Here is a 26,959-nt window from a genome sequence, read left to right on the forward strand (position 1 = left end):
CCTGCAAGCAAACAAGAGTACGACGTTATGATAGAGATGAAAATAGTTAAATGCAAGGCCCGGATGTGGAGAAGACATGATTCCAAGAAGGCAGAGGTAATTATCACGGGTGTGTCCTAGAAAGGAAAACAGGCAGATTCTCACACAAGCTGGAGAAAAGGAAAGCCCAACGCATGTATAACTTTCCCGGATGAGTTAGTCAAATATAGTGCAGTCAAATATAGCAGAACAAACTGAATCACCAAGCAAAATAGAGACAGACTCATAGATAAAGAGCAGACAGACTGCTTGGGGCAGGGTGGAGGCTTAGGTGGGTAAAGGGACTGAAAAGAGAGAGAGAGAGAGAACTCAACAGAACACACCACCAAGAAATAAACCCACATGTACATGGTCAATTAATATATGCCAAAAGCAGCAAGAACATACAATGGGATAAAGACAAGTTTATTCAGCAAATGACATTGGGAAAATTGAACAGATACAGGCAAAAACTGGAACTAGACCACCTTCTTACACCATACACAAGTATAAACTCAAAGTGGATTAAAGATATAAATGTAAGACTTGAAACCATAAAACCCTTAGAAAAAACGAAGGCAGTAAAATATCTGACATTTCTCTTAGCAATATTTTTTTCTGATATATCTCCTCAGGCAAAGGAAACAAAAAAAAAATAAACAAATGGGACTACATCAAACTTAAAAGGTTTGCACAGCAAAGGAAAGCATCAACAAAACAAAACAAGCTACTGAATGGAAGATGTTCGCCAATGATGCATATGATAAGGGAGTTAGTATCCAAAATTTATTAAGAATTCAGGCAACTCAACAATAATAATAATAAAAAACAATCCAATTTAAAACTGGGCAGAGGACCCCGATACTTCTCCAAAGAGGACACACAGATGGCCTATAGACATGTAAAAAGATGCTCAGTGTCACTAATCATCAGAGAAATGCAAATTAAAACCACAATAAACTCTATCACCTCACACCTGCTAGAATGGCTTATTAATAAAACAACAAACAAGTATTGATGAGGATGTGGAGAAAAGGGAACCCTCCTACACTGTTGGTGGGAATGCAGACTGGTGCAGTCTTTATGGAAAACAGTATGGAGTTTCCTCAAGAAATAAAAATGTAACTGTCTTATGACCCAGTGATCCAACTCCTGTGTATATATCTAAAGAAACCCAAAACACTAATTTGAAAGACTATATGCACCCCTATGTTCATTGCAGCATTATTTAAAGTAGCCAAGATACAGAAGGAACCCAAATGCCCATAAATAGACAAGTGGATAAAAAAGCTGTGATATATATATACTCTTCTAAGCCATAAAAAAAAGAATGAGTCTTACCAAACTATCGATAGATTCAATGCAATCCCAATTAAAATACCAACAGCATATTTCACAGATCTAGAACAAATACCCCAAAAATTTATATGGAGCAAAAAAAGACCCCAAATAGCCACAACAATCTTAACAAAGAAGAACAGAATTGGAGGGATCAAAATACCAGATATGAAATTATACTACAAAGCTGCTGTAATCAAAACAACCTGATACTGGCACAAGAACAGGCATACAGATCAATGGAACAGAACAGAGAACCCAGAAATCAAACCAAGCCATTATGCTCAATTAGTATTTGACAAAGGAAGCAACAGCATACACTGGAATAAAGACAGTCTCTTCAATACATGGTTTTGGGGAAATTGGGCAAGTACAGGCAAAATAATGAAAGTAGACCACCAACTTAACACCATACACGAGAATAAATTCAAAATGGATAAAAGACTTAAATGTAAGTTGTGAAACCGTAAAAATCCTAGAAGAAACCATAGACAGCAAAATCTCAGACATCTCTCATAGCAATATGTTTGCTGATACATCTCCGAAGGCAAGGAAAACAAAGAGAAAATAAACAACTGGGACTACATCAAAATAAATAGCTTCTGCACAGCAAAAGAAACAATCAATAAAATGAAAAGAGAGCCCACTGCATGGGAGAACATATTTGCCAATGATACAAAGAATTCTTTGTAGAAGCGTGAGTGAAATATAGGTGCCTGGTAACTGTGAGGCCCTTTCCCAGTTCCTCTCCTCTTCCTCACCTTCTCCTCAGGGCCCTCCTTTGCATCCTCCTCCCCTGCAAACTGGAGCCTAGAACCTGCCATTTCTATGCTGGCCACTCTGTGTTTCAGGATCTAGCTGTGCTGGAGAGATAAACTCTTCTCTCTTTCTGTGGAATCCCCCCAGAAAGGAACACCAATAGGGGGAACCTCATGTCCCATGGCAGGCCACTGACAGAGAGATTTTTGGCAACATTTCTGTGTTCCTCGAGTCATATCAAAAGGGGTAAAAGCATGGAGGGACCTGGAGGTTATTATGCTAAGCGAAATAAGCCAGTCAGAGAAAGATAAAAATCACATGATCTCACTCAGATGTAGAATCTAATGAACAAAATAAACTGTTGAACAAAATAGATCCAGAAACATAGAAGCATGGAAGAGACTGTCCAGTCTCAGAGGGAAGGTACGGGGTGGACGGGTGGGAAGAGATCAACCAAAGAACCTGTATGCGTATATGCACAGCTCATGGACACAGACAACAGGGTGGTGGAGGCCTGGAGGGAGGAGAAGCAGATACAAGTGAAGTTCCCTGTCCTCTCCCTATTGGCCTAAAAGCAGGACATGTATTTGGAAAGGTGATCCCGCCCCCTTCTCTAACAGGAGGACAGAAGTTAACCACTGGATATAATTCCTGACCTTATAAGCACCACAGGAGTCAACATAACAAACCTTGCTAAAATTAGCCCTTCTCTTCAATTAGTTCCTACAATTTGTCACCCCTAGAGGCTGAAAATCCTTTTCCTTTGTCCTGTCCTGTCTTTAAAAATGTATTGTTCTTGTGTTATATAAGCCCAAATTCTAACTATCCCTTGGAGTTTCTCCTGGCTGAGCGCTCCTATATATGTGTGCAATGCACATGATAATAAATTTGTTTTTCTCTTGTTAATCTGTCTTTTGTCAGTCTAATTTATAGGACCCCAGCCAATGAACCTAGATGCAGAGGTGGTGAAAGAGTTAAGTTCTTCCTCCTCTACACCTCCCAGTATAACTTTAGAAATAGGATAGTTCAATGAACCAATTAAGATTATGACTAAAGTGTTATTGACCCCAAGAGATAATCTGAAAAGAATATGCATCTTTAGGGTAGCTGGCCTCCCCAATTAGGAGCATGAAGTGAATCTCTTCCTGTATGCTACCCAGTCAAGTTTTATAGCTTTCTTCATGTAGGCCCTCCTCATGTCTTATTATTTATTTTAAATCACATTTTCTGTTTTTAGTTCAGAACGTAAACTCCTTTTCATTTATATTTTCTAATTATTTTTCATACAATATTAATTTCATATCCAGCTGCCTTCCTGAATTCCTTTATTGATCTCCATTCATTCTTATAAACATGATATCAATTATTCCTCCAACAGTGTTAGAAAATTGTGTGTGTGGAGGTGGGCGAGGACGGTACAAGGGATTCACGTTAGATACTCGCCTATCTGGTGTGTTTTGGCATACACCAAAATAAATTAAAGAAAGATTAAGAAGTTTAACATTTTTAAAATTAATAATAAAATCATGAGAAATTAGAGTTAAATATTCAACTAATTTGGGGATGAATAAAGATTTTTCTGGAGATAAAAGGAATAGAAAAAAAAACAACGAAGAATATAAAGACTTATCTATATTATGTTCTATATTTCCCAATGACCAAAGAAAATTAGTAGGTAAACATCAAAATGTGAAATGCATTTGGAACAGATGACAGTTAAATGAGCAAATAAAAAACTCTTATAAAATCAATAAGACAAAAACAAATTAATACCCAATAGGAACATGAGCAGAAGAAATAAACGGAATGATAATTCATAGAAGATATCAAACACCAATTTACATACAAAATATTCAACCGCACAATCCAATTCAAATTAAAATGAGATAGCATTTTTTGTGGTGTATTCAAATAGCAAAGATATGGTGCATCTAATTCTAGCCCAAAAGCTCAAGCCTATTTGATGATGAAAGCATATGACAGGAACATAGAGTGTTATAACCTTTTTGGAAAGCAGGATGTTAATCTGAAGTAAAAGCTTAAAAAAATCAAAGCACAAATATATATTTGTGAAATACTAAGAGATATAGGCAAAAATTATGCATAAAGATAACCATTATAATATCATTTATAATAACAACTGGAAGCAACTGCAATGCCCCAAATAAAGGAATAGTTAGTTTGTGGTATATCCTTACGATAGAATATTAGTGCAGCCATTTAAAACATATTTCTGAAGAATATCTAATGGCTTGAGAAAAGCGAGTGATATGGTATCAGTTGAAAAAAAATACATACATAGGAAAAAGGGAAGAAATACAACGAAATGTTAATAATGGTTACATTTGGGGAACAGGATTATGGATAACTTGTATTTCACTCTTTACACTCTGAGGAATTTTTCAGATGTTCTCTAGTAAACATTGTTACAGTGGGGCCTTGACTTACGAGTTTAATTCGTTCCGAGACCGAGCTCATGAAGGAACTCGTTAACTCAAATTTACTCTATCAACTCAATGCAAAAAATTGGCCGAGAGACAGCTGGTATCTCAAAAAACTCGTTAGTCGGGACACTCGTAAGTCAAGGCCCCACTGTACTTTTAAAAGGAAACACAAAAGAGGTTATGCAGCTAATAGATAAAAATATGCCATCAAGTAGCGTAAGAAAATTTTCAGAAACAAAGCAAAAAACAGGAAAAAAAAAAGTTTTAAAAATCAACAGACCTACAGAGGATGTTCACATTTTACAACTGGAAATTTTCTTCACGCGACCAACACCGTTAAAACACTTTTTAAATAAAAGTAGGAATATCTAACTTTTAAATGTCTACTCCCAAGTACAACCTAAAACAAAGAACTCTCATCTAATCAATTGCAGGGAGCTGTGTGGTCACAATAGAGCAGCTTACCTTTCTCACTGACACTCTCACTTTCAATCTCAACGTCATCACAACTTGTGTATTCGGGTGTGGACGCGAGTTCCTCCTCCGAGCTGCTCAAGGACACCTGGCGCATTTTACCTCCTTTCTTGGATTTGTGCGGCTTCGGTGGCGGCGGTCTCACCGACTCTGACTGGTCGGAGCTGAGAGAATCATTCCTGAGCATCGTTTCCATTTTCTCCCGTTTGGTTTTCCTCACCGCGGAGCTAGGGTCTAAGTGGTGTTGCTTCCTTAGGGAGTCGGTCCGCCTCATGTCTTGTCGATCAATGGGTATTGGACTCCTCCGGGGGGTAGGAGGGCTATGGTTTGTGGTCCTTTGTGGATAGGAACTTGGCCCCTGAGCCTCTCGAGTTCTTTCCATGGAATAGGCTCGCTGATTTTCCATGGCAGCTCTACGTTCAGATATAGATCTCTGCCTTGATGGCCGCTCCATCCTTAGCACAGAAATCCTGGAATCTTCCAGTTCAGCATTTGCCAAAGAAACATCGCTATGTCTCCTCTCGTGCCGCGCTCTGGACACTTCGGCATGGATACGCATTTGTTCCTCGTAGGGCTGGGGCTTGACTGGATAACGGGCCAAATTGGGATCACTGCGGTAGCGGGCCTGGTATTCCTCCTCTCTCCTCTGTCTCTCATACTCATCTCTGCTTTCCACGTCCTCGTCATCGACAATATATTCTTTGGAATGCCTATGACTTCTCCTGTTGGGGTCCCTGTAATTTATGTGACCAGATTCTTCGTAAAACTGAGGTTCGCGCTGAGGCCGCCTGTCAGCGTAATCTGATGGAGACCTAGGCATTGCGCTGTCTGAAGGCGCATACTGTGAATATTCCTCTCTTTCTTCCCGTTGGTCGTATCTCCTATTCTGATCTCTGGACACCGATGGACTTCTTTTCCTAAGTAATCAAAGAAAAGAAATGATGAGAAGAGCAACGTTTAAATAATTCTACATTTCACTGATCCACAGAAAGGTTGGTGGATACATTCAAATGGTTCTTTTTGCTTCTTTGTTAAATTTCATTTCAAACTCATGCCAAAACAAGTTTTACTTATATGCATTCTATATATTTAGTTCAAATAGGAAATTTAAAAGATATTTTTGATGTGGTTATTACAAGACTGATACACTACATATGAAATGTACTTATTCAGAACTTAGATAACCATCAAATTCTGCTGATGTAAAACAGTTTTTTCTAATTTCCTTGCCTGGCTCCAACTTCAGCTATCTCCCAACTGTTATTCAGAAACTTTTAAAAAAAAATCCCACCTTCCATTCTCTCCATTCTGACACCTTGGTATGAAAATTGCTTAACAAAATAATGAAGTCAAACTGACTTGGCTCAAGAGTTGAATACTTTCTTTCTAACTAAAGCTAAGTGTTGGTCGCTAAGTGAAATAAGCCAGTCAGAGAGCAAGTATCACATGATCTCGCTCATAGGTGGAATCTAGTGAACAAAATAAACTGACAAACAAAATAGAAACAGAGACACAGAAGCATGGAACAGACTGACGATTCTCAGAGTAACGGTGGGCATAGGGGGGTGGGGGGTGGGAGAGATCAACCAAATATTTATACGCATATATGCATAACCCATGGACACAGACAATAGGGCGGTGAAGGCCTGGCAGGGCTGAGTGGGATGGAGGGGGTCAATGGAGAAAAAAGGGGGGCATCTGTAATACTTTCAACAATAAGATAAACTTTTTTAAAAATCATTTTTCATTCTTCTACCTATGTAAATCACTTCTAGCATTGGTTCCTCTAAGGCTTCCTCTTATCATCACAGCTCCAACCCTTCCTTTCTGCTCTAACTTGAAATATAAGCAATTTAAATAAGTGCCAACAATAAATAATGACTTATTCATCACAAAACCCCTGAAGTCAGAAAGGGCTGCTATTCTTACTCCACCTTCATTAAGGACGATAGGCCAGCTCGATGACATTTCTCAAACGTCACATCTGACCCCTCATATTCCTTATAGCCTCAGAGAAAGACACTATATATTGTATCTGCCCTCCCACCCCCCCCAACACTGATACAGCCAGATGGACCTTGCAGTCACACTCAGTATTAATGCTTTTTGTCAACAAAATATACACATTGTCCTCTTCTCTGGCACGAACTCAGAAAATGTCAAGCACTAGCCATGAGAAGCAATGGAACTGGGATGCTGAATATGACAGAAGAGGTTTAGAATAACTGCTATGAAAACTGTGTCAGAAGGCATGAACAGGAGATAATGAAATAGTGGGATCACTTGAATTTATGGGATCGCTTGAATGTAAAGATGACCAATGTTAGCACAGTTGTGAATTTCTCAGACAGTATTTTTTGACCCGAAAGCAAGAACAGAGAAAAGATACATGTGGAATGATGTAACCCGGCAACATCATCTCTGTCCTCTCAAGTCTCCTCTGTGGCCCTGGGTCCCTTTCCCCCATACCTGCAGTACAGCTTGTGGATTCATTCCTCATTCATTCATTCAATGAGAGTTCATTACAGAAAACAGAAGTCACTCTGCGTTTTCCAGGTAGGAAAGGTTTTAATAAAGGAATCAGAAGCTACAAAACTGGTATCTCACTGTAGTTCTGGTTTGCATTTCCTCAACAGCTAGTGAAGTTGAGCATCTTTTCAGATATCTATTGGTCATTTGCATGTCTTCTTGGGAGAAGTGTGTTTGGGGTCCTCTGCCCATTTTTTAAAATATGTTTTTATTGATTTCAGAAAGAGGCAGAGAGAGTGAGAGGTGGGGTAGAAACATGAATGATGATAGAGAATCATTGATGGGCTGCCTCCTGCATGCTCTCCACTGGGGATTGAGCCTGCAACCCGGACATGTACCCTGACCAGGAATCCAACCGTGATCTTCTGGTTCATGGGTCGACGCTCAACCACTCAGCCACGCCGGCCAGGCAAGAGGGTAAATGATTTTTAGAACTCTCTCCAATTTCTTAGGAACTATGATATTATAATATTGATACCACAACTTCATCAAGTTAATATGCCTAAATGAAAGCTTAAAGCATCACAAAAACAAAACAAAAAACAACAACAATACGAATATACTCCTGTCAAGATGAATATTTTTAGCATAGCCATATCTCACTAACTGGCTAGTTATATCTACAGACTTTACTACAATACTGAGATAAGTGAAAATTTCTCTAAAGAACGTGAAAGCATCAGTTCCTTCTCAAAATGACCATCTAACCTCCATTAGATGCAGACTTTATGCTAAGAATTCAAGTACATTTGGGTATGTAAAAAATCATGTAATTTTTTCCAATCTAAGTTAATAAACATAGAGTGTCTCTAGAAATGCAGCAGTCACCCATAAGCCTTACTTCATAGCAAGAAATTGGTACTGTTCCAAGAGTAAAATCCTAGAGTTTCACTGATGTATATGGTACATAAGGAAATAATTGTTTAAATTTTATTTGGAGGTTGTTTGATTAAATAAATTCTACTTTCTGTAAAATTCCATCTGAGCTGAATAAGAAATTATGTAGCTATACATAAACATATGAATGAAGTAACAATTATCAGAAAATGTGAAAGGGGAAATTGGATATTTTGAAGGCAAGTCAACATAATGGTGACTTTCTTCCTCGCGGAACTTCCCTGGGTAATCTTATGCATTTCTATCCAAGATTACCAATAACACCTCTAAAATGCTGGGTTTCGTGGGGACTGGCAACCTGGATCTAAGGAGGCTGAAACAGACGAGGTGCTCAACCACTGAATTAGAGAATGCATGTTGAATTAGAGAACCGATTAAATCTCCCTTAAACTATCTCTACTTTTCATGGCTTTTTCCTTTTTTTCTATATTGAAACCCACTATGGCTAAAATAGTCTAGTGATTTCCTTTCCCTTTGTGCCCCAGCAGTAAACAGCACCTCAGGTGAAAGGAAGGAACTACTTTTATTAGTGGTGTAACTCAGCTCTATTATATGTTAATTTGGCTCTTGTGGTTGGGCTTCAGAAACCAACTCTTATTTATAAAATGACTTCTTGGGCAAAATATATTTTGAGTATCAATCACTTTACAACTAAACATTTAGAACAAAACTTCTTTGCAACTTAGGGATGTCTAGTAATATATTTAACATCTAGTATTATATTTAACATCTAGTAATATATTTAACATCTACTATTATTGGACAGAAGTAGAATAAAAAGTAAAACAGAACACTTAAGTCCCTGAGGAATTAGCATGAATTTTTTAAAGTAAGTAGGATATAAATATAGTGCGCCTTTAATAACATAAGGAATATATTTCATTTTATTAATAAATAAGGATATTTACTTAGATAATTCAGTTCCAGTAAAAAGAATATTAACAATTCGTCCTTAGCAAGTCATGTAAGTGCTTTTTAAAAATCATACCTTCAATAAACTGAATTCAATATTAAATCCAGCAATCACTTTATTCTAGAGATTATGAAATTTGCCTAAAACATGTGAATCATATTGTAGATACTGATTTGTACTGGATTTAAGTAAAAATAGAATAGTGGTGACAATTTCTGAAACTACTGTCACTGTTACTTAACATGGAATTAGGTTTCTAAAAATATGGTTAAGTTACCTTACAGTATATTAAAGGTATGCTAGGAGGTAAGATTTTATTCTAAAGAATATTCTTACCAAACAATAAAGAATCTAAAATTAGTTACTCCAAAATACTAAAATACCCTGTCAAAACAATTTTTAACAACTATATTGTGAATTATTGCATATTCTATTTTGACATATTTTTCAGGAATTGATGAAAATTCAACTACTGTATCTCTAATCTCTAGCTTCACTACTGGTCTTTATAAACAAGCCTTAGTATTTATTATCATCAGTTGGAAAGTATTTTATAGGTAAAATAATATAATGATAGTTTCTAAACTTCCCTAGATAATCATGAAGCATTTAACAGTATCTGACCCATAAATTATAATTCAGGAAAATGGAGCAACTCATCTAAGATATTACATCTCAATCCTTCAAAAACTATGAAAAATTAAGAGGCAGAATCCAAAATTATGCCTTTCTTTAGAATAAAATGTGTTTGTGACATTATATAGTGCTTTAACTTTTATGCTATACATTCTGTCAACCCCAACTTCTGACCAATACAATATCAGTATACATTTATATTCCTCTATATTAGCCTAACACCTTTTCATCTTCTCTTTATTGAAACCTAGATTGTTAGAATCGTTTTCTTTTCCACTATATTATAGTCACCTTAAATGGAGCCAGTTCATAGAAAATCACATATAGAAATATACTATTTCGACTTTAATCAGAAGCATTTCTGTTCATTGTTTATAACTGTTGGAATATGGACTAACCATCAATCTACGTATTTCTAAATATTCTGGCTATGTATTCACACTTGACTAGATAGTTTGAGCAAGAAACTACCAATTAATCTCTTTAAAATTTCACGTCTGAAAATTATACTGACTGATGGGGAAACTCTAAAGGAAAAGATTCTTTCCCAATTAAAGTCACTTTTCCAATTTCCCCAAGGCAGTCTCAATGCTTATACTGTACAGTAATTCACTGTGTTTTTACCATAGCTTCTATTTTAATATTGACAACATTTATGTGCCTCTGTGGTTTCTGTTATTATGCCACCGGTATATTATCAATACTGACCATACATATACTATAAAATAATCAGGTTTCTGAAAATATAATCCAGTAAGCATGTAAAAACGTTTATAAGGACAGTAAATGGTTAGATGGAAACAAGTTTTAATGTCCATATGTTTTTAACTTTTAAGACCTATGTAATTTTTCAAAATCATAAGGACACGAAGAGTAGAGTGAAGGATTAAAAATTAGTAATTTCTGTAAATTCAAATTTTATATGATTACAGTTAAGTGCTATGTATATGAAAATGTCTTAGTCATAATCTTTATTACAGAGCTCATTTTAAAAACTGTCATTTTATAAATGAAAAAATAGAGACAACATTTAAAGAATCAATAATCTGAAAAAAAGAGCATCTTTTTTAAAGCTTTCTACTGCATGGATACTGCTAAAGACACTAAAATGATACCTCATTCATTCAATTACACATGCTAACCATATAGTTTAAACATAACATTGCAATCAAATGGTGAAACTTGAAGCTGTTAAGACACATTAAATCAAGGATTTAAAAGACGTATACGGTCCTGTAAAACATGACACATATAGGGTCCATTCCTATAATTCCTACGAAAAGCTTTTAACAAATCAAACCATTTATATTCATTAAAAACCATAAAACAGATTTATCTTTTATTACATACCACAACAGTTAACACATTGTTACGGTTTTACCTTTTGCTCAACCAATGCACATCTGTCGAGCACGAAGCATCATGTGGACAAAAATGCATGCACACAGGGCCAGGCGGTGCTTTCACTTAATCCTTCTAGCAAGCTCTAGCAAAATCACAGGAGCCATCCTTAATCAGATGATGTGAATGTCTCCGTTTGCTTACCATCGTTTTATTTCAAAAGCCAATGACTGAAAAGTTACACATAAAACAACATTCATTCGCGGGTGGAGTCATAAAATCCTCTAGGAACGGGCCTGTTAAGGAAAAGGTTGTTCTTTAATGCTGTTACTCTGTGACTGTATATAGCTCCAGGTCAAGGGAGAATGTACCCTGTCAGGAGGATTATGGTACTTAGCTGATTAGTGCCTCACAGTACTGGCCGCCAAAAGCATCCTACATCCAAGGCACTTCTAGACAATGTACTCAAAACAGACAGACTCAGAAATGTGTAAGCTATGTTCTCCTATAGGAATGACAGTATATTTAAAATAACAAAATTCACTGTGTTTGTTATTGATAAGTCTACTGCACTGCTTTTCCTATGAAATGTATACTGATAATGAAAGATAGCGATGGTTAAATAGGTCTATTCTATAATTTCTTTTCAATTATTCAAGAGAATGTTTCCCCAAAGTGGTTATGAGGGCAGAAAGTAGTAGTTTCTGTAGAAATTTTATAAAAAATGTGTTTCATAAACTGAAAAGTTGGTTAGACACTGAGTTTAAATCCAGTTTCGCTTATTCTAATTTATCATTTAACCTCTCAATGCCTCTAGTCCAGTGATGGCGAACCTATGACACGCATTTTTTTTGGTTGATTTTTCTTTGTGAAATGGCATTTAAATATATAAAATAAATATCAAAAATATAAGTCTTTGTTTTACTATGGTTGCTAATATCAAAAAATTTCTGTATGTGACATGGCACCAGAGTTAAGTTAGGGTCTTTCAAAATGCTGACACGCCGAGCTCAAAAGGTTCGCCATCACTGCTCTAGTCAATCATTCAAAGAAAATAAAAACAGAAAAGAAGGAAACACCACAAATACCCTTTATACCTAAAGCCAATGATCTAGGTGTTACTATTATACTTCTGAAAATTATATTTAAGTGTTTTAATAAACTTAAATAAACCTAAGAAAAGGCCAGTGTTGGAAGAATGGGGAGAGTTGCAAAAGTCCTGCACTGTTTTCTGGTCTCCTGAATTTCACATTTAAATGAGGGTCTAGGATATGTGGCAGCACCATCCTCATCGGTGCGGAATCCATACAGAATATTTTCCTAGAATTAAGTATGGATCTTGGAGAGATTGTGAGAAGTGTGAGGACAAATAAAGGCCTTTCTCTCCTCTGGGATTCCTAAAAATGACTTAGTAGATCCTTGAAGCAGAAATGCAATAAAAATTCAAGATGATTCATTTTCATAGGAATGTTAACCAATAATAAAGTCCAACCATTTGTACCCCGTAGTTCATAATAAACTGAAAAAAAAAAATCCCACAGAAGATGTTGATTCTTCCAAGCTTGTAAGTCCAGAAATTTCATTATAGTATTAGCCAAAACTCACACTACTGATTTTTCTCATTTGTAGTATACCAAGACAAATAAACTCACAAAATACCCAAAATACTACTCTTAAGTAAACAAGCAAAAGATGTGCCTTCAAAGCATGAATCTTGAAAATATCAACCTCTTCACTCTCCGAAATACTGAATCTCTCTTGTGCTATTTTGTTAATTTGTAAGAGTGATTTGAGAACTTAAGTGGTTGTTTTCAGAGATGTAGAAAAAACTATATTGCTTGGCATAGGGAGAGATGAAGAGTTAAAGGAAAGCTGCTTCTTAGTAACAGAACAGCAAGAATCTTTGAAAAATAGAGCTGCAGCTCTGTCCATTAGCCTGTCACTAACCTGCATGAGAATACAACTCAATCAAATGATTTCCAAGAGTGACCGGTACAAAGAAAGCACTTGCTAAACAAGATTTTTCTTGGAAGAGAATTCATGGTAACAAATCAGTACAGTACTGTTTGGAGCAACCACCATGACCAAACAAAAAACATACAAAAGATATTTCATCTTCATTATACCAGTATTTATGGCAATAGATATTTTCCTACATACCTCCTCCTATATGTTTATGTGCCAATAAGTACACACATAGCATTATATATATATAATTGATACAAAGCTGAAGAAACTGACGTAAATTGGTTCTACATAATCTGCAATTCCTATCTGGCTCAATTAAATCAATTAAAGAAACCCAACATATCTTCCAGAATGTTCTTTCTTGGGCAGAGAAAAGAGCACTTGCCATCTGCGTGCCAGCGTGATATGCGGGTGCTCCTTAGCTCCCTCCACCAACGTCACACTGCTTCAATGAGGCATCAGTCAGCCCCACTGGCTGCAGTGTATTCTCTTCAAGACAGGCACCCTAGAATCTTTAATACTTCCAGTCCAGTAAAATACTGTAAAATGGACTCGTTGGCAGACTGTCTTCAAAAGTGACTGTTTTCAAAAGTGGTCTATACACACTAATATCTTGGGGTGTCACTGTTTTCACTTCATTCCCACTCTCAGAAAGTCTGCCCCAAACCTTACACACATAAAAACATTAAAACATGATGGGCATTTTAAGAACGATTTACCGAGGTAGAGAAAATAGCATTGCCCCCGAGAGAGCAAAACTTCCCTAAAACACCTCCTTTTTAGGAACCTGTTCTGTTCTTGAAACCTCTTACTAGCGTGTTCCCCACACTCTTTTTAAAAATGTATCTTTATTGTTGAAAAGTATTACAGATGCCCCTTTTCCTTCTACACCGACCCCCTCCACTCCACACCCACCCCGCCCCGAGGCCTTCCCCACACTATTGTCTGTGTCCACGGGTTATGCATATATGCGTATAAATTTTTTGGTTAATCTCTCCCCACCCACCTTCACCTTCCCTCTGAGATTCATCAGTCTGTTTCATGCTTCTATGTCTCTGGATCTATTTTGTTCATCAGTTTATTTTGTTCATTAGATTCCACATATGAGTGAGACCACACACTCTTTTGTTTAAAAAAACAACAACAGTGATGCTTACTGAAGTGAGGCCCCAAAATAAGTAGAACCATAGTGTCTGGAAGACACTGGGGGGGCTGAGCTTTGTTAAAGAAGGCTGTTAAATTTCACCAGGTGCCTTTGAAATACGATGTTCTCTTTTACCCACCACATTGCCAGAGGGATGTCAATGAAAAGGCTTGTTTGAGACATTGAGGGTGATGAGATGCCCATATTAGACGCTGCAGTTAGGACTTTCTTTTGAATGTATCCATGTTTTCTAATATAAATCCTGCCCCTCCCCCCCCCAAATTATTCCTTTTTACCACTTTTATAGCAAAGTTTCTTCAGCAGTCTTAAAAATACCTGATAGAAAATAATATCACATTGTGAACCTAATTGCTTAACCTTTAATTTATGCCTGTTCTCTAAAAATGTGTTATGTAACAGGCTAAAAATAGGTGAATTTTTGGATTACTTAAAGTCTTCTGAATGAAGAAAATAGAACATGTATTTTGGAAAGAACTGTAAGGAATATCTGTTGTTTGGCCCTCTACCATCTGTCTTCTTTCTTGAAAGAGAAGGAATGGCTCCTCCGTCCTCAGCTTTGTAGTTTGGATTGAATTGAGTACGTCCCTGCATAATACCTACCACAATGAGCAAAGCTGGGCCCGTCACAGTGACTCCTACAGACAGACTCTGTCTGACGGTGCCGAGACCCAGACTCCCTGTGTTAGCAGTGAGGATCCGGGTGACCTCAGAGCTACCAGAAGTCAATTTAGAGTCATGAGTTGGAGGAATCCTCCCAAAATGGAGTTAAAAATCCACTTAGTGAGAACTGAACATAGAAAGAAATTAGGTCCATGTTATATGAAATTCAGGATCGATCCTCACCTGATTCAACATGTACCTCTCGAGTTCTCAATCAGGTAAACCAATCAATTCCCTTTATGTGTTAAGCCGGTTTCAGCTGGGTTTTCTATTCCTTGCACCTGAAGTCTTCTTGACTAACACAGAATCTGCGACACAGACTCTAAAGTCACAAGAAACTTCCTCATCGGCTGCCACGAGTTCGTGAACTCTGTGTCCACGCACACTGAAAAGTAAGAACGCTGGGACCCTTACGTACTCCATAGTCACCGCTCCTTATCCAGTGGTGCTCTGGAGCCAAGAGGCAGGCTACTGTCAGCATCTATCTCCTCCTAACTCTGTGTTCAGTGATGTCACACTGATGGCTTCAAACCAGCCATGTTGGAAATATTTACATCATGAATATTTGCAAATGCTACAAATCAGGGCTTTTCCCCCTTTGGAGAAGTGATCCTATATAACAAAAGCCTAATGCAAAGTATCCAGTCATCTGGCCAACTGTTCAACCAATCAAAGTGTAATATACTAATGATATGCTAAGGCCACTCAACCGCTCGCTATGATGTGCACTGACCACTAGGGGGCAGACAGTCAACCAGGCACTATGACGTGCAGGGGGCAGACACTCCGACTGGTAGGTTAGCTTGCTGCTGGGGTCCGGCTGATCAGGACTGAGCAAGAAGGGGCAGGCCATGCCCTGGAGACCTCCCGCAGTCCCTCCCCGGCTGGCCAACCTCCCACATTCCTCTCTGGCCCCAATCATGCACCAGGAAGGTCCCTTGGCCTGGCCTGTGCCCTCTCGCAATCCAGGACCCCTAAGGGGATGTTGGAGAGCCGAGAGCCGGTTTTGCCCCGATCCTGCAGGCCAGGCCGAGGGACCCCACTGGTGCACAAATTCATGCACCGGGCCTCTAGTTGTTAAATATTTACCAGCATACAATTGCTTCTACCACACTGCTCAGCTAAACTAGAGCCTGAAAAGAGTGCAATGATTAGTTAAACGGCTATCACTGACAGCTGTAGAGTTAATGATACTTTCCAAAAGAACTAAAAATAGGAAAACAAAACTCCTCAAGTTTTAATTTAATGACACATGAAAAATCTTTGCAATTCTTTGAATATGGCATTCTACCCCCAGATCCTACACTCTTTTGAGTTGCACGTTGTGACAGAGTTTAAGTGTATTTATAAAATCAGAACATTTTAGAGCTTAAAAAACCTTGATTTTCAAAGACCAATGGTCAGTGATGACAGCAGGCAGGGAAAGAGGATGTCAAACTGTGCGTTTCAAGTTCCCCAGTGAGTCAGCCACATAGAGAAAATTGAAAGCAGTTACCACTAGATGGCACTAGATTATATAACTGAATCTACACTTTGAGATAGCCACAAAAAACTGTTCTCATTTTTCTAGACTCTTATGTTCTACAAAGTCCCTTTTACATTATTTCATTTATTAGAATTATTTACATCATAATCCTTTGAAGAAATATTTCAAATGGCATAAAATAAAATACAGGAAACAATAAAGTAGAAACAGAAAATCAGGATCAAACTCGGAAGTAGTAGAGGCCAGAAATGAAAGTTGGGTCAAAATTTAGAAAGGGCTCATGTACCATGCTACCATTTTGGACTTTATATCCTATAGACAAAGGGGAGGTCATCAGATGTTCTGTGGTAGCAAGTTAACTCATGCCATAGTCTGCTGACTACCCCAAGGAGCAGGAGTTGGTGTGGTTGTAGGAAGAATAACTGGCTTATTCCAATGATCCTGGTAAGAAATGATGAAGTCCTTAACTAAGGCAGTGGGAGGAAATAAAACAAAATATATTTAGGAGGTTAAATCTGTGAAACTTTCTGACAGAGTAGATATAGGTGCTAAGGAAAAAGAGCAAAACAAAAGTTGACTACTTGTTTTTTTCTTGAAGGACGAAATGAATAATATGTAGAATATAGGAAAATGAAAAGGTTTTTAGGAAAATACATGCTCTCTTGTCCAATATTTCATAAATGATGCTGAACAGTAAGAATCTGGCCATGTTTCTCCATCACTGAACAAAAGAGAAGCCAACATGAGCACCTCTGTCTACTTGGATTATATTTCTATAGTGGGTATAAGTGCTTCAATACATGTGTGTGATAAAGAAGATTATGAACTATTGCTTTATTGTTATTACTATTATCATTGTGGTGGTAGGGGTCGTCCTTTAGCTAAACTGAGGACTGACTTTATACCAGGTAGTATTCTAGGCATTTTATATGTATCCACTGGTTCATCTTTCAAAATAATCCTATAAAGTGGGTATTGTTATCACCATCCTCATTTTTCAGATGTGTAATCTGAGTCCAAATTTATTTACCTTGCTTAAATTACACAGCTGGAAAATGGCAGAGGAGGAATATAAAGCTGCCCTCACAGCGATCAGCTTGTGGATGGCCCAGCTATGCTCTGATATGCCCCTGACAAATGTAAACAATTTCACAGAATATCAACACCAGACAAGGACTCTCTGTGACCATTATGGAACCAGGCAAAAGCAATACCACTCCATCATCAAGTCTAAACAGAGATAAAAGCAAAGAAACTGTGCAACCAAAATGACCGCTCATTCCCCTCCCCAGCAGCAAAAGTGATTGTTGCTTCTTCTCTAGTAACAACGCTTCCATTCTTCCCACCTCCTACTCAAATTGCCCTGCTTTCTAACAGCATTCAACTCAACACAGATTCCCATTTCTTTCAATCCTCCTCCAAATTACCTAATACCTACCTACATCCTATTGCAAGCTTCCCTTCACCTCTTCTTGCTGAGACACTACACAATTTCACAAGGTATGTATGTGAACTCCCTTGTTCTAAAAAAATAATAAAACCTAACTTTGTTTGACTAGAGAGGTGTTCCTAGTTGTCTTAGTCTAGAGGACATCAACAGTGGTCTTCAGGCTCCCAAGCTTCTGCTCTTAAACACTGTGCTATCTGTGAACACTCCTCATACATGAAAGGTACATGATACAGGGAAACCGTCCATCTTCGAGCCAATTAAACAGCTGGGAAAACTAATAAGTATAAAATAATGCATTTGGGTTTTTTAAAAAGTAAGTACTTGCAGTTAAGGCTTTAACCTATATGCCTAATTAATAATGATTATACATGAGAAGTTATGTAAGTTACATCGTTTTCTTATGTCTTCTGTCACAATGGAACTGCATTATAGTCACAGCTGCTTATAAAGAATGAAAACCTGATCACCACTTTAACAAAACGAGGCAGGGTAAATTTTAAATCTAGCTCTGTGATTAGTAGTTGTGTAACCTCAATTTCCTGATCTATTAAGGGAATAAGAAATGAAATAAAAATTGAGTGTTCAGTGCTTAACACAAGGTGTGGCACACAGCAAGTGCTCAGTGACGAAAGGCATCACTTTGGGATATTTGTGCTTACTGGGAATGCAGAGGCCACATAGTATAAAAAGCAAGTTTACTTGAACTCAGCAGAAATATTAAATTTAAAAATATTTTTCAGGCATATTTTCCCACATCTTTTTCTTTATCCTTAGTTTACTCCTTATGCACCCTTTCTCTAAGGCCCCAAATGCCTCACAAAAACAGCAGCCATTAACATTTATTGAATCCTGACTCTCTGCTAAATAGCACGCGTGGTGCTTTATTATACTATCTCTTTTACCTCTCGCAAACAACTCCATGAAGAAAGTTCTACTGTAATTCCCTTTGCACAAATAAGGAAAGTAAAACTTAGCTTAAGTAAAAGAAAATAAGGGAATGACAGAGCCCAGTTTGTTTCACTCCCGAACCTGTACTCTTAGTTAAAACACTCCGTGCTTCTCCGTGTGCAGTTCAGTGAGCTGCCTCAGCTCGCCAGGGAATAAACATTAAAATGTTACTATTTTTCTCCAATCACTGCATTCAACGAAGTTCTGTTGAATGTACCCATCACATAACGACATCTAGAACAGCTCAAGGATAGCCACCTTCAATGATGTCAGCTTGACCTGTGGGAAATTCATTGTGGTAGATACTGCTAGGGTCCTGTGATACCAAATTTTCTTCCCCTCTGGGCACACAGAACACTGAGCTTCTCATCCCCCTTCCAGTTGGGAGAAGATCCCACCCGATGAGCTCTGAAGGAGAGCCGATCATTTCTGGGCCGAGGCAGTGAACAGCCCATGCCCAAATCTCCAGTCTCTCCTCCTCCGCCCACACGTGCTGGGCGGTGCAGCTGCAGGATGGAGCGCTGCAGTCGCTGAAACACATGGGCAGCACTGCTCTGGCGGGCCCGTCATCCTTACCCCCAGTATCACACGATCCCACACTCTACGAGAGCAAGAGGAAACTTCCTTGTTCAAGTTCTGTAGGTTAAGCACTGAGATTTTAGAGTTGCTTGTTACTGCTCTATAACCTTGCAATTATGAATAATAGACTTACACAGTCCACCCCACACATGGAAATGCAGGCTGCTCTAAACATGCATCCCCTACTGCCCCTCTCTTTCAAGTATCTTTTCCTCTGTTGAAATAGGCACAAGAATGGATAGATCAGTAACTCTACCAACTAAATAGACGACTAACCATGGAACAGGACGCTGTCAGCCCCTTCCTGTCACAACCTCTGATCACTACAAGTAGCTCAAAGATTCCCTTGGGTTGTCTTTTTTTTATAGAGAACAGAATACTCCTTTCCAAAAGGATAGGAAAAGGAGGGAAAGGCCACTGTACTCCCCACTGGGCTCCAGAGTCATTACTCAAGTTGCTCCGCTACCCTCTTCCCTTTCCCCAGCCCTCCTTCCTGTTATACAAAGTGAAGCTCCCCTAAAGGTGACAGCTGAGGTAGCTACCCGTTTCTTGTTTTAGAAAGAAGTGTTGGGTCCCAGTTACTGTCCGGACTTTTGCTTAACGATTTTTGCTCACATTAAGCTCCCGTCTCTATTTCCAAAAGCAACAGGAAAAGACACACTCCGCATCCTATTACAATATTCAGAGTCTCATGTCATTCCAACCCGTCACGTGCAGTAGTTATTGAAGCTTATTCGATGATGAACATTTCTTCAAGCCACAATGATCTATGTCAACCGTTTTTATACAGAACCACTCAGACTGAAGCCATTCACACAAATGCATGAATGACACAAATATCCCTCCAGGGAGCTTCTGTTTTCCCTTCTCTATAAGATGAAAGATTCAGACTAAAAGCTAAGATCCCCTCTAATTCTACCCTACACTGATCCCATCCTACTGTATACTATACTGTTGTAAATTACGGTCCCATAATCCTATATACACTGTTGTAGAATTTTTACCGCACTTCCCAGCTAGGGGAAATAAGCCAAGATAACTTTAGTAACTAGTGTCAGACTTAAGGTAAGCTCAGCTACCCTGTGCTAAGATTCTCTTTAACTTTATTCTCCTAATTTTACATGATAATCCAAAGCTTTTCTGTGTCCCAACATTAAAACAAGTTGGAATGTTCATTTTTTTACTTTAAAATTTAAGGAGCTTTTCCCTTTATAATTGAATAAAGGTAAACAGGATCCAAAAACTACTACCAAAATGGATATCAAATTTTATGAATATATAAATCAAACTTTTAAAAATTGATTAACATTAACGAATAATTAATAAACATAATAATGTAATCAGCAATTTTCATTTGTTCAAGGGTTCTTAAACTTCATACTATGGGATAGCGGTCTGCAATTTTATTTTTTTAAATCTTCACTCAAAGATATGTTTTTGTTTTGTTTTGTTTTGTTTTGTTACAGAGAGGGAGGGGGTTGGGGGGGGGTGAGAGGAACATGAATCTGTTGCCTTCATTAGGTGCCCCAACTGAGGATCGAACCTGCAATCTAAGTATGTGCCATGATCAAGAATCAAACCTGCAACCTTTTGGTGTATGGGACGACACTCCTACCAACTGAGCCACCCGGCCAAAGCAGGGGTTTGACAATTTTATAAACTAATATTCTCCTGGCTATTTCAAAATACTTAGATTTTTTTTTTTGGTTTTTTAGAAACAAACATTGTTTATACAAATAATTATATTATTTAGATTTCTCTAATGTACTCTTCCAGAGAGAGAGAAAGAGTGAGAGAGAAACACGGGTTTGTTTTTCCACTTATTTATGCATTCAGTGGTTGATTCTAGTATGTGCCCTGACCCAGGATCGAACCTGACTACTGGGACGACACTCCAACCAACTGAGCTAACCAGCCAGGGCTAAAGTTACTTGCTTAATGCTAATTTTTTAATGTATAAAATAATTTCATTAAAAAAATTAATGTAGAGTCTGATCTGAGTAAAAAAATGTTACAGGTAAAATATGTCCTAATGTTAAAAATCAAAATCAGAGTGTATCGATTAAAATCTATTGTAAGCAGTGCCCAATAATTTATAGATCCCTTTTCACTCAATTTTCTTATTCCTTCATACATGTCCTCATTTCCTGCTAGCCAAAAAAGGACTGTGCTAGACATGACTGGGATTAAAAATGTTAATAAAATACGGTTCTTAAAGCTTTCTTAAGGTTACCCAGGCCTAGCCAGGACAATGTCTCATGCCTGTCTCAGCAGTAAGGTACAACCATTTTTGAAGCTCATCTTTAGAAGCTAATCCAATAATCAGTTAAAACTGCATCTGGCTGCAAGTCCCAGGAAATCCATCAAAGAGCGTTTTGACAGGAGAGGTATTTACTGGGCTCGCACAGGAAGCCAATCCAGGGCTGGTGCGGCACGGGAGATGCCAGCAGAGCACTAGACCTTCGGGAACGCATTGCTCCACCGTTCTGCACTCTGGATACTGCAGCTCGGGCATTTCTTACAAATGCCAGGAAGGGAAAACAGAGAAGCCAAAGAGGCTGCACTAGCAGACCACGTTCTCTTTGTCCAGAACTGAGTCACTAGGCTGCCTGATGCTGCCATGAAAACACATGAGCTTTTCATTTCACAGCTACTATAGCAGAGAAGAATCTACAGTAGAGGAATTGAGTGATAAATGAGAGTATAGTAGTGGGTCCTTAGTGAGATCACAGAGAGAAACCTACACACCTTGTGACTCATGAACTACTGTGTTTGTTTGTTTTTTCAATTAAGTGTAATTCCAAAAATAATAAATTGAATAGGGTATAATAATTTTACAGTAAAATTAAAAATAGTAAATATTTAGATATCTAGGTAGGACACTGAGGATCATCATCTACTGTGAAATGAAACTAAAGGCCAAAATACACCATCTCATGTAAACACACGTCTTAAAATAAATCAATATATTCCAAAGCAAAACGTAAGCTTCACTGGTAAATGAAGACCTTTAAGATAAGTATTATTTTTTTAATGTATTTTATTGATTTTTACAGAGAAGAAGGGAGAGAGATAGAGAGTTAGAAACATCGATGAGAAACATTGATCAGCTGCCTCCTGCACACGCCCTACTGGGGATGCACCCACAACCAAGGTACATGCCCTTGGCTGGAATCAAACCTGGGACCCTTGAGTCTGCAGGCTGATGCTCTATCCACTGAGCCAAACCGGTTAGAGCAAGATAAGTATTACTTTAAAAATTAAATTAAATGTTGAAGAAAATGTTATATGAACAAAAAGTTGTGTAAGAGAAAAACAAATATGAAAAGAAGTGAGCATGGTGATACACAATTGGTTGAAGAAGCATTTCAACAAATCCTGTCCTTTCAACAAATCCTGTCCTCTCTATTTCAAAGTAAGAAAATGGCTCAGTAGAAGATTCTGAGGCACAGCCATGTCCTTGGCGACTTCGTTAAAGGTGGCATATATTTGTAAGCTTGGATTTGTATATTAACAAATGACTACTTACCTGGTTTCTTATCTATTAACTTTGGTAACAGAATCAATACTCATGAATTCCCCCGAGTAAAATGTTATACAACAGGATTAAAGGACTCTGTTAGCTATTATCAACTTCTAAGAAGAGAGTCTGCAGATCTGGGTTGGAGGGGAGGGGAGACTCAACGTTTAAAGTAATAATATTAAAGTTTCTATTGATTATATGAGTACCTACAGGGGGGGAAACTCAGCTTCAACTTCTTTGAAAAGCTTTTTAAATAGACCTGACTTAACAATGGTAAATCAAACTATTAATGGAAGTATTCAATGTTTATTTATCATAAGTAGAATTGGTGTTTAAAAATGAATGCTTTTAGACATATCCCGATAAACTGTAAAAGTTTTTCAACTCTCTTCTTTTCTGGCGCCCTCTTTAATCTCTTCTTTTCATGAGAATTTGCCCCTAACAAATCAATCAGTTACAACTGAAAATTATGATTGTGAAGCAGACATGACAACTCCTGAATAAAACTGTCTTGGGGTGCCCTTCCAATGCAAAAATCATAGATAAAATACAGTTTGGGATTACTGTATGAGTTCAAACGTGCGTGTAATATTAAAATCAATTTTCCTGGCTCTACAAAAATATCAGTAAGAAAACTGACAACTATTTGACTGTGATTATGCATTTATTATTTCCCTTTTGATTTAAGATATTACTTCATAAAGAAGAAAACTTTAAATGAATATTAAAAGAGTTGTTCTCTGAGCACCCTTCATGCCTGAATATAAACATGTTCACATCAGATGTGACAGTAAACAATTTGTAATGTAAAACTATAAAGTAAAATAAGACATTAAAATTAATTTTACGAAACGCTGACAAAACAAATAACTAGGATGTTCTCTAACATTTTTCTGAAAGTTACCAAAAGTTGCCTCACTCAAGGACAATATGGAAAATTATATAAGTAATACACTTCAATTATCCAGCAGTCGATACTGGATAAGAAAAAAATATAGGATTCTAAATATACTTTCAGATAAGAAGCCATGTACAACAGGGAAGATCCAGTACATTTCAATCATTCACATTAAAAATATATGACTTACCTACTAAACCCCAAGCCTACTCTCTCAGCTCTGCTCTCTTAGAGTTGCTAACAGCAAACATCGTGGAAGGTAAAATCAGAAAGTCACAGCGATGCAGGAAGAGTACGTGTGTCCAAAAAAGACAAAAAGATCAAAACGAGGGTGGCATCAGTTTCTTCCCCCTCAATCAAAAACCAGAGCAGTTGGTCTCTGACATTCACTGGAGAACTAAGCAGGCCCCAGGGAGCTACATTGGAAGATGATCCTTCCTCCAAGATAGCGTACGTAGCAGCTGGCGTAACAGGACTCCAAGTGGCACGCACTCCAGAGGAAACCTACTGACCTGCCAGTGACGTAGGGACCCCGAGGATGATGACATGAGAAAACTTTCCCAGATCCCTTTAACCAGGCTTATAAATCCTTCCTCCAACTGCTGTGATGGGGCTGGCTGCTATAACGGCATGCCCTACCCACCCTTCCTCAGCGACTGCCCTCCTCAGATAGTATTACTATGCAACTAGCTAGCTCCTGAACACTTAAAAGGTGGTGGTCCACATTAAATGAAGTAAAGATGCTTGTATTTTCCTGGAAAATTGTGCAGGGAGGAATCAAAAGACGTAGTGGAGAGTGTATGCTGGAATAGTTCTGCTATGTACGAGGAAAACACTCTGGCTGTGCTCCTCAGGGAGTTCAGGAACTATCCCACTGACCGAGGTGCGACAAACACACTTGTGGGGAGCAAGGGGGACATGAGCATAGCTGAAGAAGACAGAAAAAGACTGAGCCCAGAGAATGAATGGGCCGGCTCAGTATGTAAGCAGAAGCTGAGAATGGAATGCTGCTGGGCCTCGGCCCCATTCAAGGTTGCCCTGAAAAGCAGTGATGAGGGGAAATCTTCTCAATCGGTACAGCTTCAGGGAGTACATCTGGCTATCCATTTTGGTGAAGAGAAGATGATAGCTAGCTAGCTAGGTAGGTAGATAGATAGATAGATAGATAGATAGATAGATAGATAGATAGATAGATAGATAGATAGAACTAGCTGATTGATTGATGATTGAACAGGGGCCAAACAAAACAAACAAAAAAAACCAAGGTTGGAAGATCAAGGACAAGGAGCTGCAAGTCTGAAAGGTCAGGGACAAAGAGTTCTAACAAAGAGGAGCGTGAATGGACCTCCCAGAGTGAGCTGAAGGTGTGTGGACCTTTGCAATGCACATTTTGTGCATCAGAGAACATCTGCTACGAACAAGGCATTAAACAATGAAGTGGACCCATACGTTGGTCATGACATGCCAGCTGACCTCTGTTTCCCGACCCCACTCACCCCCACAAGTGAAATAGGTCCATGGAGGCAGATATGTAAGCTGCGGACATACCCAACAGTGTATTCTACTCTCCGCATGACTGAGAAAGCTCTTGCTCCTGATAAATGTCTGGCCTCTTAGTCTCAGACCCCTCCAAGATGACGCCGTCCTTCAGAGAGACCAACTGAACGTTTGGTAATAAGTTGGCTACACAGAACTGCTTCCATCCTGCAAGGGTCAATAATTCATTCAAACAGGTATAGATGGGGCTACAGGTATGGGTTTGCCTTGCCGGCCCAGAGTACCTCGAAGTGCCGCTGTACATGTGCTCATAGAGTGTCTGCTTTACCTATAGGGGATACCACATAACAAACTTCAGACCAAGCAAAGGACATATGTCTCTGTGGTGGTAATGCAGTAAGGATGTCAATCATGGAATCTACTGATTGTACACGTACTGTGGCGTCCAGAACCTTTCCGCCTGATCAAACAGTAGAATGTTCTACTACACATGCAGCTGAGACTCCAGGTTGCAGGAGATGCCCTGCAAGGGAGGGACACTATCTTTTAGGATACAGTACACTTCTTAAGTCTCTGGCTATCAGATGTCGCTGTGTCCCCAATAGGAAGGATACACAGGTCAGGAACCAAGGGGTGGAAGTAAGAGTGACCCACTAACCACTACTGGCAGTTATCCACTTGGGAAATGTATACCACACTGCTGCTCAGGCTCTGGAGATCCTGGCTCCCAAAGCATGGGCGGTTTCTTCAGCACACGAAACTAAGCGATGGCTACAGCCTGTTCCCTCTGTGCTTCTTGCGCCAGAAAAGAATAAACACCCCGGCAGGGGTAACTGCCCCTGATCCTTGTGTGGGGGTCAGATGGCTGCTACGGAGTGGGGGCAGGAGGACACGCCTGACGTTCAGATTATCCACAGGCTCATAATCGTGCTATCTGCAAGTCATGTTGCCACTATGAATGGGAATCCATAAGGACATGATGACAAGGAGCTAAGACTCTGCAGGAATGAGGGTCAGATGCTACCTACCAAGTAAGTCACTTAGACCTTAGATGCGAGAGAGAGAAAGGAGTTGGTAAGTACCCATGATGGCCACAGGGTCCATTGCAGTGGTAGGGGACAAAGTCCTCCTCATCACAGCTTTTACAGAAATTGTGAACACGGAGTCCTGGAAGCCCTGTGCCTGAATGGAGTAAACGGAACTGTCAGAAGCAAGGGGCTCCGAATGATGCGAGGGGTACAGCCAAGGCGAGTGCCCCACCTTCCAGCTGCTGTGAGCGTTGGCTGGTAACTGCTCACACTAACTCTGGTCACCAAAGAAATGCCTCAAATGACGACAGCCTTTTCACCCAGGAAATTACCCCCACCCCAGGGAGAGATGCTAACCACTGAGGGACTGAGACAGGAGTATATAGAAGAGAGGAACTACGCTAGGGA

The 26,959-nt window shown here is 38.8% G+C and overlaps 1 protein-coding gene across 17 annotated transcripts in view; it reads right to left on the bottom strand.

The window, feature by feature from the left end:
* RIMS2 (regulating synaptic membrane exocytosis 2) overlaps positions 1–26,959 on the bottom strand; it is a 296,933-nt gene that overhangs the window by 205,630 nt on the left and 64,344 nt on the right. For 16 of the 17 annotated variants that reach the window (XM_015561714.1, XM_006760263.2, XM_015561716.1 and 13 more), the window contains one exon: positions 5,025–5,950. In XM_015561714.1, coding sequence (XP_015417200.1) covers positions 5,025–5,950 — 926 coding nt within the window. Of the gene's footprint in view, positions 1–5,024; positions 5,951–11,389; positions 11,569–26,959 lie in introns of those variants that run through there. The other variant, XM_015561721.1, reaches the window with a different exon arrangement.

This window comes from Myotis davidii, unplaced genomic scaffold (assembly GCF_000327345.1).
Source record: "Myotis davidii unplaced genomic scaffold, ASM32734v1 scaffold497, whole genome shotgun sequence".
In the NCBI taxonomy this organism is placed as follows: Eukaryota; Metazoa; Chordata; class Mammalia; order Chiroptera; family Vespertilionidae; genus Myotis; species Myotis davidii.